This window comes from Tyto alba, unplaced genomic scaffold, assembly GCF_018691265.1.
Source record: "Tyto alba isolate M040663 unplaced genomic scaffold, T.alba_DEE_v4.0 Super-Scaffold_40, whole genome shotgun sequence".
In the NCBI taxonomy this organism is placed as follows: Eukaryota; Metazoa; Chordata; class Aves; order Strigiformes; family Tytonidae; genus Tyto; species Tyto alba.
Genome location: NW_024881316.1, coordinates 25,303,327 through 25,316,848, shown reverse-complemented (window position 1 = coordinate 25,316,848; position 13,522 = coordinate 25,303,327). Strand labels below are relative to the sequence as shown.

Below are 13,522 nucleotides of genomic sequence, written 5' to 3'. Positions count from 1 at the left end.
GGGAGATCCAGATTCAGTGTTTTCAGCTTGATGGTTGAAAATGTTTGTTTTCTGGATGAGTGCCTTAGACAGCGAGTAGGCTATAAATCTAGGCTGGAGCATGTGTGTTTGCCATCCTTTCCTCTAAACACTATGTTTAGAAAACAATATGCTGCATTAAAAATAAGAAAACTGTTCACAGTTTATTTTTATTGGTGGGTTTGCTGTTTCAGTCCTTAAATAAGTTTGGACAGTTACACCCTATTATACCTCACTGAGGGTATCTATTGGGAGAAAATTGAACTCTCTGTTGTCTAATGCTTATCCCCACTAACGACTCTGGTTCTCTACGTTTTTCTTCCACTAAGGTGACCAGTCTGCTGCATGGAAATATTTTGCTCTTTGTCCTTGCCTGTAGCCATTATGTTGGTGGTGATTTAAGTCTGCTTTAATTAAAATACAGACAGGATATATATTCCATCCATTATCACTAAGTGTCCAGAAATGATTTTTTTTTCAAGATTTTGGAAAATTACTATTGCTGTCCGGAATATCCGCCACTCAGTTTCCTGACAGCTATATTGACTGTTAAAAGAAGGTTCCTGTGGAAATTAATCTGAATGTAGCCTACATTTTTAATCAGAACATATATATTAAATAAAATCTGTTCAGCTTTCTATTCCTTAAAACATAAAATTTCTACGGGATTTAGTGGGGGATGCTTATATATATTTTTATATATATATATTTAATTCAGTGACACAAATGAAAGGCAGCTTACTAACAGTGGTGATGCATGTGTGTATAAATGACTGAGACGGGATGCAGCAGGACTGCAGGGCAGGCTAATAGGTATTTTTATTGTTTTTATCACACCAAACAGTGCAAAAACATAAAACACTTCCTGCCCTTCCTGTTGATGTTCTGTCAGTGATGTCACTTACACTCCACTAAAAATTTCCAGAGCCACGTAATGACGCCATGCTCACGGAATTCATATTCCCTACCTCAGGTAAACATCCTGTTTGGAAATAAACGTGCTCTGGAGGTCCAGGAGAGCGAAATTCAGGCACAGAGGAAGTATATTTGTAAACATAATCCATTGTTGACTGAGAGAGGGGCTTTTAAAGTACAGCGGAAGAAAATTATAACCTTAAAAACAGTACTTCCAGAAATCTGTTTTGAAAAGCGTTCATATATTTGATCTCTTACTGAAAAGGAAATGCAATACAAATTGGGGAATTTGAGCTATATACAATTGCATAACTAGCATTCTTCTTTGGAGGCAGCTATCTAATAGCGAGAAAATAAAAGAACCACTTAAATTAACCTGTTATGTTCTGGGTTTGATTTGTTAGATAGAGCTATTACTTTTCGTAAAACTAGCTTTATTATTTTTGGGTGGATCTGAAATTTTTTGCGCTATCTTTCTCTACCAAAATGCAGCTAGCTCCTCTTCATCTTATACCACCTGGTGAGGCTGGGTTGTAATTTTTCTAAATATTTTTGATATCCCAGAGTTTGCTTGACTTTTTAACATAGGAAGTATGTCTTTGTCTTTTCTGTTATTCAGCATCAGCTTGTGTACCCTTTTGGTTGTTACTGAATTTTAGCCAAATGTTTAGCTAGTATGGCATCTTGCCACTCTTCAGCTTAGTAACCCTGTGCCATAGGGAAGTTGACATTTTTATGTAGTTGGGTTGTATGCAGAAAATGGTGATCTTACAATATATAATTTGTCTGCTCTTACATTATGTGACTGTATATCGCATTTACTTGAGAAGTACAGACATATTCTGAGCATTAAAACATCTGAGGTGGGGACACCAAGCCCGTCTTTGGTGTTGTGGTGTCCCTAAGCAAACTGTACAATAATAACTTTATTTCTCCAAGTTCATAAATGAAACAAAGAAAAGATGATTCGGTATTTTTCCCGTTTACTGCAGCTGGTTAGTAATTTGATAAGTAAGGGAAGACTGATTCCAGCCTTCCCTCGTTTATCAAAGCTTGACCTAGCTGAGCTCACACAGAATGATGACTTACCAATTACATGGAAGTCTTCTATAGTACATGCATTATTTCTCATACCAAACCGAGTTTGCCCTTCCTGAAAGCAGTTCATGTGGTGAGTGTCACTATATAGAATAAGACTTCTACTTCCCTTTAATGGTGTCAGATCTTAAAAATGGTCTTACATGTGGAGTGCGTAGATAACATGTGGCTCTCTGCTGCACAGCTGATGGAACATTTTCTTGTTGGTGCACTTATCTATCCGGGACTGGTAAACTGCTTGTGGGATGGTGCTGATACAGTGTTCCAGCCTGCTAAAGGCCAAGCTGGGTGGACTGGGGGATTCTCTTCTTGGTTTTGGTCACCTGCCAGCCACAGCAGCACAGCTGAGTGTTGCAGCTGGCTACCTCACCTTGGAAGGGAACTGCAGACACCAATGTTAAGACAGAATATTTAATATAGAGCTAATGTACCATTGACTTTCTGTTCCTTTTCACTGCAGCTTTTTGAGAACAACTTAAAAGTCATGTCAAATACCACTAGCTAAGCAGCTGCACAGCCATGAAAAGGCTGAAAGCACTTTGCAAAACTGCCTCTTCTGCCTGCCTCCTCCTAACCCCTCAAACTTTACTGCTGTCCGTGCCATGCAAATAAAATAATAGCTCCACACACACACCCACCACCACTCCTGTTTCTACAGCGTACTGTATCTTTTCCTGAGATAAGACATTCAGCTCTTAGTAGCTTTAATCTTACCGTCACATTTCAGTTAAAAGTGTGTAAAAACATAAATGCGCATAAATTATCTGACAAATCCTAATGCCAAGAGTCAGGGTGGGCAGAGAAGAGTATTACCAAGTTAGGGAATCAGTTAGGAAACCCATGAAAACAATGTACCTTAAAAACAACATTCTGCTATTTGGAAGCTGTATAATTTACCTTTTTTTTATCTCAGAATTCATTGTATCAGTAATTAATTTTGGAGCATATTTATTTACATCCTCTTGTAGTTATGCTGTAGATAAAACAAAGTGATGGAAGGGGGAAATGATGAGGCAGTTTTTCTTTATAACCTTCTTTCTTTGTGTGTACTTTGCCAAAGTCTTTATTGAAGTTTTTGTGATAAATTGTATGGAACAAGTTATAAAATTAACCTTTTCCAGGAAATGGTCTAACTTTTTAGAATGGTTTTCAGTAAAAATGCTTTTATAAAATCCTTTGCCTTCTAAAGATTTTGTGTTACTTATTCGATTATTATCTCTATATATAACTTATTTATTAAAAGTTTGATTCTCTAGTAAAATGCATGGAAGTTTTCAAGGCCTATGTTAGTTACTTTTGTCATATTCATAAATTTTTATGTAGAGGTACAATGCCTGTAATTCAGTATGTGCATTAGTCACTATTTAAGACTGGACACAAAATTTAAAACATTGACCTGTAAGTACTTGTATATGAGTAACTTCAGTTGTGTGATTTTTCCCTTGACATAAAAGTTAAGCTGCTTGTCGGTGTTGTCAGGAATAGACAGATCCCTGGGGTCAGTTCCAATGCCATCTCCCAGTTAATTATTTAACACCTTTAAAGAAGAAAAGAAGACACTCCAAGTGTCTTATGCTTTTTTTTTTTTTTTTTTTTTTTTAAGTTCTCATCTTTATTTAAACAGATTTTGTGAATTTAAGTACATGCAAATTAAAATTAGTGTCAGGTTCTATCATCATAGGATAAAATGTCTTGTGGGCAATTTGCAGCATGAGTCACAAAGGTGGCTTGTCATTATTGTCTTGTTTGTTCTTCTATCAACTGTTCTACATTAAACTACTTAAATATTTAATACTTTTTTTTTTTTCTCTCTCTGTTAGCATGGAGGAGTCTATGTAAAAAGAAGTGCCAAATTCAATGAAAAAGAAATGAGAGAGAAATTGCGGACCCAGGTGAAAGCTGAGACTCCGGTAAGATTATACCTTTCTTCTCATTTCTTTGACTTTTTTAATGGCAAAGGCTTATTGAAGAAATGAGCCACACTGGATAACCTACAAACTACTAGACAGTAATCATGGATTTGTTTTCTTTCTGTATTTTTACAGTTACTTTCTGTGATTAGAGTGATACCTCTAATTAAACTTAGGAAAATTTGACTAGTCCTTTATGAATGATGCGAACTTTGTGGTTCTGTCTGTAGAGGGCAGGGGGGATCTGGACTAAATCTTAGAACATGAGCTATAGCACATTCCTTGAGAAACAACTGTTAGTGTTCCCTGTGTTTCAAAAGACAGCATTTTGACTACTGTCAGAGACTGGTATTCTTGAATTCTGAAAGTCAAGAACCATTCTTCCCAAATTTTAATTAGTCATTCCAATGATCAGTCATTTTTAATGCCAGTGACATTGTAGAACTGAGTAACTTTGTCTGCTATGCCTGGAGGAGAAAGAAAAAAAACTAAAAAAAAAAAAAAAAAAAAAAAAAAAAAGAAAACCCAACCTCAAACTCTTGATAATTTTCTATTTGAAGAATGATTGTTAGTGCCAAGTGACTTTTCTCATGACTCTCTGTATGGTTTGTGGCTCAGTGGTTAGAATCACTGTGCTTTGCTTCCATTACTTGCTGTGCATTAAAATATTTTCTGCCTTTTTGGCTAGACTTAAGAAAACCAACTCAGCAAGCCTTGATATAGAACAGTTACACTTTCATTTTATTTAAAATGATGTGATTAGGTCTTGCCACTCCAAACACTAAGTGGCAAACCTATAAGCTGAGGTTTGAGTAAAAGGATTGCATAGGTTGTTTTGACCTTCGTAATAGTTCTTTTTTTTTATTATTATTATTTATTTGAAGATAGTGTGTTTATGTTTGTGCATGTGTCTGTGTTGAAAAAGTAAACTGGCCTTATGCTTACCGAGATGCCTAAATGGGTAAGCATCCCTGTTTAAGACAGTGCTCAAACTCACTTTGTCTTGAACTAAGATTTAGTATGAACAGGGTTTTTTTTTTTGTTTTAATTAAGATAAGAAAGTGGATCTATTTACAGTTTTTAGCATATAAGTTGCAAAGACCAGAAATACGTTACAACTAAACTTTTGCTGTTCGGGGTCTAATCTAATGATGTCCACATGGAGAAGATGGTTATATTCAATAGTGGTAACTTGTGCCTGCATTACCAGGGAGGGTCCTGGGCTGTGAAAAGGTTGCATTGTGTCAAGTTATTTTCTGTATGTCAGCGGCAAAGGTTCTAGTTTCTGTAAAACTTGTGAAGTAATGGAATAAGCAAAGACAAATTGCAGGATGTATGAAACATTTGTAGTCATCCCTCTAAGCAATTGCTCCCCCTGCAGAGTGCTGGTTAAGTTTGCTTCGGTTAGTCTAGATGAAATATCCTACCAGGATGTTTCCCTGCAAGGCCCATGGATTTCTTGCTAGCCAAAGAGGCAGCTTCTGGTTGAGTCTGGTTTTCTGGCTTCCATCTGTAACCCCTAAAATTCAGGAGTTTGTTGTAATAATAAGGTTTTGATTGTGATAAGAGTCTTGATTTGAACTCTGCATTAATCAGTCTTCTTTATAGAAATGTAGATTTTTTTTTTTTATATATATATATATATATATATATATATACAATCTTATGAGGATGTGCTTAGAAACTAATCTGATTCTGCATGTCTTGGGAAACCTGCAGGTAATATTCAGTGTTTCTGCAGCACTATAAATTGACTGGACCAGCTAGTGTGTGATTTTAGCCCAACTGGACTACAAGGGGAGGTTTAAGCATAAAGCTTTACGTTAAAGCTACATCTGCTTTTGGTTCTGCTTTCCGTGATGGATGTCTACATGTGATTAATAAAAAAAAGCCTTCTAGATTTATTTCATTTCTGGAGTCATCTTTCTTCTCCCTCAGTTGTGTGTGGATTGAAAGCCTATACCTAACCTATCTAAACTAATGCCAAATGAATTTGGGCCCACTTGAGTACATTTGTGTTTTGATGCAATTTGGCTGTCTGGAAGTTCAGTGGCAGAAATGGGCACAGAACCTGGATGTGCTTGCCAGGCAGTTCTTGCCATTTTCCTCATATTATCGAGGGTAGCAATAGAGAAGAGAAATAAATGTAACTGCTGCAGAAATGCATTCTGTTTTAAATCTTTTTCAGTCAAACCATATAGAGAGTGACAAGTTTTACAGAACCGAAGTTGCCGGAAGCCTATTTACAGAGACAAATGTTTGCATCTGCTGGAGTAAAAGAGACAGACCATGGAGTTGTCATTTTAGGGAAGACTAACCTTCCTATAATCCGCTTTATCTGAGAATTTAAATGTAGATGCTGTAAATGCCCTTTAACCAACAATTACTACTGGGAGAACATGATAACCTATGTCCTTACTGCATTATTCATGAAGAAATTTTGCAGTTCTCCAAGTTAGCATGACATTCACAAGCAACCATATTGCTTTTAAAATGAAAACATTTTAATTAGTAAAGCAAGTATGCCCTGAACTCATCAGCTTCACCCAAAAATTAATTTATGCTCTGGAATTTTTATTCAAATTATGGACTGGATGCTATAGCTCAGGGTGGGCTTTTCCTCAGTTGAGTGGGCAGGTGTTGTTGCTTAGTTTTTCTGCATGTACATGGTGGAGTTCTTTAATGTAGTGTTAGAGAAAAGCTTGCCTTTCAGCTGCTAAGGAAAGAATTATATGCCAATAGAGAGGAGATGGACGGGAATCTGTGTTAAGGGTCACTTTGTTATTTACAGTTTCTCTCCACATACAGTTTAAACAAAAGAATCCGAATGATTAATGTTCAGTCTTTCTGGAGCCATCCCTGTTCCCATTAAGAAACTGAAGACGTGTAGGAAGGCAGAACCAGTCTTCTGTTCTCATTAGTGTAGCAAGCCCTTTACTACTTTACTGTGGTCATTTTTGGTTTGTTTGTTTATGAAAATTAAATTGGAGGTGGAATGTGGACAGGAAAAATAAGGCTGCCTCTTGGCCTCTTATGTGTTCACAGTAGAACCAGACTAGTGATCTGGTATGCCTTTTTTTGTCTAGGGACAGTGGACTGCATGATGCTCCTTCCTCACCTTGTCTTACCACTCCTACCCACCCGCCTGCCTTACACAGCCCCGTTTCCCACCCCGCTGCTCGCAGCTGGTCCACCCTTCTTCCCTGATGCATCACAGCAACATTAGACACGCACGAACCTCTGATGCTAGACTGAAACACTCTTACACCTGGTTTTGTGCTGGGGATCTTGAACTAATACATTTTCATATTTATGTCTGAAAATTACTTTGCTTCTCAAACTGCCACTGAAGTATACACTCAAGTGGTTCATTATTGGGCCTTTTGTTGGCAAAACTCCCTTGAAATGATGTGATGTGTTTAAAATTTGGTAAAATTTGGCTGATCGTTAACAAATTGCAACCTTGTATCTTCTTGTGAGAGCAGAGACTGTCAGAGGGCTTGAAAGACACTTTTGTGTTAATGTTTTAATGTAAGCCATAACAAGATAAATGCATTTCTCAATGTAAAAGTATATCCAGTTGACACTTGATATACTCAATCTGCTTGTTTTATAAAGAAAGTTAACTCTTCTGTTTGATAAATGAAAATGGAACTTGTATTTCTTTTTATCATGGGTTGAGAGTAAGAAATCTGCATTCTGAGATGTGGGATTTAACCCAGTGCAGCTAATACTTAGCTGACTACCGTGTGTTTTGTTTTTGTCGTTCATTCAGTCACAGAATAAATCTTTGTCACATGAAGCAGTGCCAATCAAACAGTAAAAACCCAGAGGGCACAGGTACATTAATACAACTGCTATAAGGCTTAATGTAATTATTTTGTCATATAGTTACTAATTTGCAAATCCCTAACAGTTTATTTGTAAAATGTGGATGTCTTTGCCTGCTCTCCTCATGTCACCTTTTGTATTTTGTTCCAATTATACTAGATATGCTTTCTCATGCCATATATTTTTCAGTTATTGATCTGAGTGTTAAATGTTTCTCATCCAATTCACCAGAAGAATATTTTCTAGGCAGTGGTCTAAATGGATTCAGATATGAATCTGTCTACTTGTCAGGATGCAATAATAATAATAATAATAATCATCATCATCAAATGCATTGTTTGATATAATTTTAAACTTTGACAATAAAAATATTTAATTGTTTTCCCATTGTCACCCACCTAGGAACAGCACAGCATATGCAAGATATCTTTAGTCAGTAGTTAGCATTTCTTGACACCCTATGTTATTCTACAGAGTGGCAGCTACTCTCTCCAGGACACCCTCCAAAGCCCTGACTTTGGCCAGGTTTTCTCTTTATTGCTTTTTCCCTCTGTAAGTTTATGGTATCTGTTCTGACTTTGTTCTCTACTCCAGGGACTTGTGTTACTTTGTGCCCCTTTCCCCTGATGCGCCCATACCAGCTCCTTTCATGCCACTCTGATCAATCTCATGGACTTCCTCAGCTGCCCTACTCCCCCCTCTGGAAGCATGGCCCCTCTCAGCAGGGCCTGGGAACCTTGACAACACTGGGGAAATAAATAGAGGTGCTATTCAGGTGAAAGAAGTTATCAGCATCCATTCACTTAATTTGTGGATAGTGGCAAGTTCACTGACATTATGCTGGGGGCTCTGTGGGCAGCCCCTGCCTTTTTTCTGTTTTCCTGGCTCCAACAAGAATCAGTAGGGTTCTACTAAATGAATCCTGATCCATTCCTTGAAGTTTGCAAATTGATGAGCAATAGCGAGTGTCTTGACACCCACCCATGACACAGAAACAGGCATGAAAGTACTGTGTAACTGAACACAAGGACCTACTCTGCTTGGGTTAAAATTGGTATATCAACAAATCAGGGACTACAGTAATGCAGAGGGTTTTTTGAACGTGAGTACTGCATTTTGCAGTCACTGCAATAAAGTGCGTAACTTTTATGTAGCTAAATGAAAATTCTGTATAAAAAAATTGCCTTAGCTGCAGCTAGTGTTTTAGGCAACTGAAATGCTTCTACAACTCAACAGTTCTTAATCCAAGATCAGGGGAGTTTAGTTATTAAAATCTTAGAGATTAGTAGTTCTTACACTCTTTAGAAATAGAGCTTAAGGATAAGCTAAAAGCTTCTGCTGCCTGTGGTAGGAGAAAAGCCAGTCATACAAGAAGATTTGGTAGGCTGAATTGCACTGGCAGAGTATCTTTGTCTTGTGCAGGACTGTACGTCATTATAAGTAGAACATCTATTTACATTCATGAATTTTACTTAGGTAAAATAGTCTTAATGAGTTACTAGGTTTATATATGCTGAATTTAAAGCAAAGACCACTTCTCTGTCATGTCGGTATGCTTTCAGTTCAGAGATATTCAGATGCTGGTCAACAAACCTGTTCAGCTGCTTGTGTTTAAGAGGTTTACAAGAATAGTTAAAATATAATTTCAACCCCTGCTTTGTATTACACATGTAGGACTGGAGTAAGTAGATGCTATTCTCTGTTGTGTAATCAGCTTTCGGTGGCTGATTATTTGCTTTGAAGACTGGTAATGTTGTTGCATGCTTTTAAATTCTGACCTCTGTACCAAGAATAGTATTCTATCCTGTGTGCTTCGCTTTGCTCCTTCAGTTATTACCTGTTACAGCCACTGTATTACCCTTAGGCCCTGAGAATTCAGTCTTTAAGGGGAGCAGGGGGGAGTAACCTCATCCTGAAGTACCATTTTAAGGATCTAAATTATGTGATTTGAATATAAGAACATTTATGAAAAGAAAAAAAAACGTACCTGGATTTGAATATTATGCCTGTGCCAGCTAACTCTGAAAAGTTTTACTTAGTCACTTAAATATCTCAGCAGTGTACTTTATAGATAAAATGTACACATGACTGGGGGAAGTCTGGACTGCAGCTGGGTCTAAGGATTCCTGTAAGCATACCTGTGCATATGCTACTGTCATGGTATAAAAAAGTAAGCACCTTGCCTCTTAAATGAATTTTCTTTTGTTCTTTCCCTAACAAATCTGTATGCATCTTGGGTTTTTGCCGGTCCTCGAACATTCTTGGACTTCACCTGCATCTACAGTCTGCCAGTTCTCTGCCTCCCCAAACACGCCATGACAAGTACAGCCTTTCCTCTAGCTCTCTTTACTCTACTCTACTGACATTAGTTTTGCCATTCTTAATATTTTATTGGTTTTTTCTTTTTTCCCTTCTATATTCTAGGCTATGTACTCAGTTCTCCTCTTTCTTGATCTCCTGCTGGCTTCACTGGTTGGCACAGTTCCTCGATTTCTTCCCTCCTCTGCATTTTAGCACATCTTTCAACTTTCCTCACTGTGGGGTGATTCTGGAGGCTTCACTTGCTGTGTCCTGTCTCTCTGCATTCGGCCTTTTTTTTTATCGGTTCTGTAATCATTAAGTGCAAATACCAGCACACTCTGTTTTGTAGGCCAGAAGCACAAAGTTATATTCTTGTGTTTCTCTTTCAGAGTTTTTATTTAACTTCACATCTTTTCATGATGTGCACTCCCACTTGTCAGTGTCTTCCCGTACTCGCTAATAATCCTCCCTGGACTGTTTTGTAAATCGACTATCTCTTTTTCTTTCAAATATTTCTTGAGACTCATTTCTGCAAAGATAACAAGTAGGTAGTCTAGGCACAGCAGGCTTGATTTTACTGTGAATGTGTCATGTTCAACTCCACACTAATTACCATTTGTAGCTGTAGCCTTTTCTTCTGCAGATGAGCCCCCAGTAAGAAATTTTCACTTACTTAAGTGACATTTTGTGTCAACTTTGTATGTAGCAGATTATGCAAAACGCAAAAAAAAAAAAAATAAAAAAAAAATTGAAACCTCTGTTTTGTTTCAAAAGCAAATGGAAAATTCATCAAATTTGACTGCTTCTATTTGGGTACATAATTTTACACTCGGATATGCAGATACTTAGACAACCTTTACCTGTGTAATTATTTGAGAACCTGTAGACAGTTGCTGTTGAATAGGCAAGCAAACTAATTTACTTGGGAAATCTAACCTTGCAGACATGCATGCTTAAAGGAATGTGACTTAAAAATTCAAGTTATACTAAACTATGAGTTTAAATTCATAATATATTTAGTATCTAATACAGTGAGATACATAAAGGCACATAAGGTAGCTGATCTGTCATAATTTCAATTAATAGTATTTCTGATTATGAATGGAATTAAATGTATATTTCAGTATAAAGAAAGACCAGATTCAAGATTGATATTAGAGAAAAAAGTATAATTTAGGTCATCTGTGACCTATTTGACTGTCTTTTTCAAAATCTCCTCTTATACCACTGAACATAATCAATAAACTCGTTGATATCAGCTGCTCTTGACTTGCTCACTTTTGTTGATGCATGCTTTCTGCCTTCCTAAATAACCTGGGCATCTTTCTATGGTGTACATTCAAAGACAATTGTTTTCAACCTCAAACAGTAAGTTCTTAGAGCTAAGAAATTTTAGCTCAAGTATTCTGATTTTCTTTGGATCCTTACAGTAAGTGATAGTGTGAACTAAAGACAATATGGATCTATCAAGTGATGATAATTTCTGTAAAAGGAATCAGCTTACATTCATTATAAGAACTTGTCTGTTGTTTCTTTTTAATCCTACAGATGTATTTAGTGATTTTTCCAGAGGGGACTCGTTACAATCCAGAAATACCAAAAGTCATCGCAGATAGTCAATCATTTGCTGAAAAGGAAGGTAATTAAAAAAATTTTTGAAATCATTCTTTTGTTATGGTGCTAACATATGTTACATAAAATTGTTATATAATATGAAGGTGATCTCACCTTAACTAAACTGTTAAACCTGCCTGATTGATACTTAAGGGTTAGAATAGCATAAACCAGTGTTCCTCTTATCACAGAGTAAGGTGAGAGTACCTTATATAAAGACATTTCATGCATTTCACACTGTGCAAGAGTATTAATTTTCTAGAAAGTTCTCCTTAGTTTCTGTCTACATCTGTGTATTTATGGACACTTTTTTCTTGCTCTTTCAGGGACATAAAGGTTACCTACACTGGATTAGAGCACTGTTCTAAATTGATGTTATAACTCCAATTACAGTTGTTACTTGATATAAAGAATATTTTACATAGAGATTGTTGTGCCTTAAAAGAAAGTATTCCGTCACTTATTTTTTAATTACTGTTAGTACTACCATGGCTTTTTGGTTTTGTTCCTCTCTCACCTTCCAGTCTTACCCTTCCTTAGTTGAACTTTATTCTGTAGTTGCTTTGATTGTTGTTGTCTCTATAACCACAGATGGAATTACTTCATCTTTGGAAAGGCTTGCAGTAAATCTAAGGGTCCCAAGCCTTTTCATTTTTTCACACATCATATGCACAATACATGTAACCTTTTAAGTCCAACAGTTCAGTGAGCATGTTTCCTGATTTTGTTTTTTCCTGTTGACCAAAAGTGAAATAATTCACTCTGAAGGTAAACAAAGAATAACAAATAGGTCTGCTAAATTCATTTCTGTGACACACTGAAATGAATTCACGAGTCTGTGAATCAGCCTGTTGATATCACCAAGTATTGTTAACTCTTGTACAAAAGGATATATGCTTTTCTTCTTCTTCATGAGAAGAATGGAATTTGTTTGCGTGTATGAGCAGGAGAGCTTAAGTCATCATGTATCCATTCATCACTTCAGTTTCCTGTCGGAAATGAAAGTCAAATGTTTCATTTAGGTTGATGGCTCTTTGAGAGTTCAGAGGGGGTATTTGATAGGGGTTTTCTTCCTCTTCCTTTTTCAGGGAAAAGAAAGGGCGCTCTCTGTCATTGTTATTATTTTAATAAATCCCTTAATTATGTCTCTACAGTCTGCACAACAGTAAAACACTGCTTTTGTGCTTTCAGAGCACCTGTTCATTTCTTATAGTGCTTTTCAATATTAGCCTCTTTATTTTGTAAGAGCTTTTGCAAGCTCTCAAGACAAATATTTATTAAACAAGAAGCATCTCCAATTCTAGTTCAGAATCCTCTTGATCTGCTTTTTCCCCCTGTTGAAGTCTTTTGTTGTTGGTCTCCTCAACTTTTTATATGGAGAGAATGGGAAGCAGCCTGCACGGCACCTTGCTCCCCAGCATGTTCATGGAAAGATTGATACTTTGAATTAGAGCATCCCTCATACAAGCATGCTGAGAAACAGGGATGGCTGACACTGAAAGCCTCATACCAAACTATCGTGACAGCCAGGAGCCACGAGGCCCATACCAGTACAAGGCACATACCGGTACATCGGGGAGCTGCAAGGACGGGGAACTCCGCACGGCCACTGGCTGAAGACGACAGCAACTCCCCAGCGTCCTGCCACAGCGCTGTGCCTCGGTGCTGGCCCTGGCTTGCAGCTTCCACCCAGCAGCCCCAGTGCCACCATGGTCCTGGCTCCTGGCCACGTGCTGGGGCTGCAGCACGGGAGCTGTGACCAAACACCTCACCAGTTGGTTGCGTGTAGAATGTGTTCTGGCCGCGCTCCCTAAAAGCGTGCAAGGGCTGTTACG

General features: G+C 37.4%; 1 protein-coding gene across 1 annotated transcript in view; it reads left to right on the top strand.

Moving 5' to 3' along the window:
• The window catches only part of AGPAT5 (1-acylglycerol-3-phosphate O-acyltransferase 5), a 57,621-nt gene that overhangs the window by 18,131 nt on the left and 25,968 nt on the right, over nt 1-13,522 (top strand). Inside the window, exons 4-5 of the mRNA XM_042803172.1 lie at nt 3,852-3,941; nt 11,622-11,712. Of these exons, the coding sequence (XP_042659106.1) occupies nt 3,852-3,941; nt 11,622-11,712 (181 nt within the window). The remainder of the gene's footprint in view (nt 1-3,851; nt 3,942-11,621; nt 11,713-13,522) is intronic.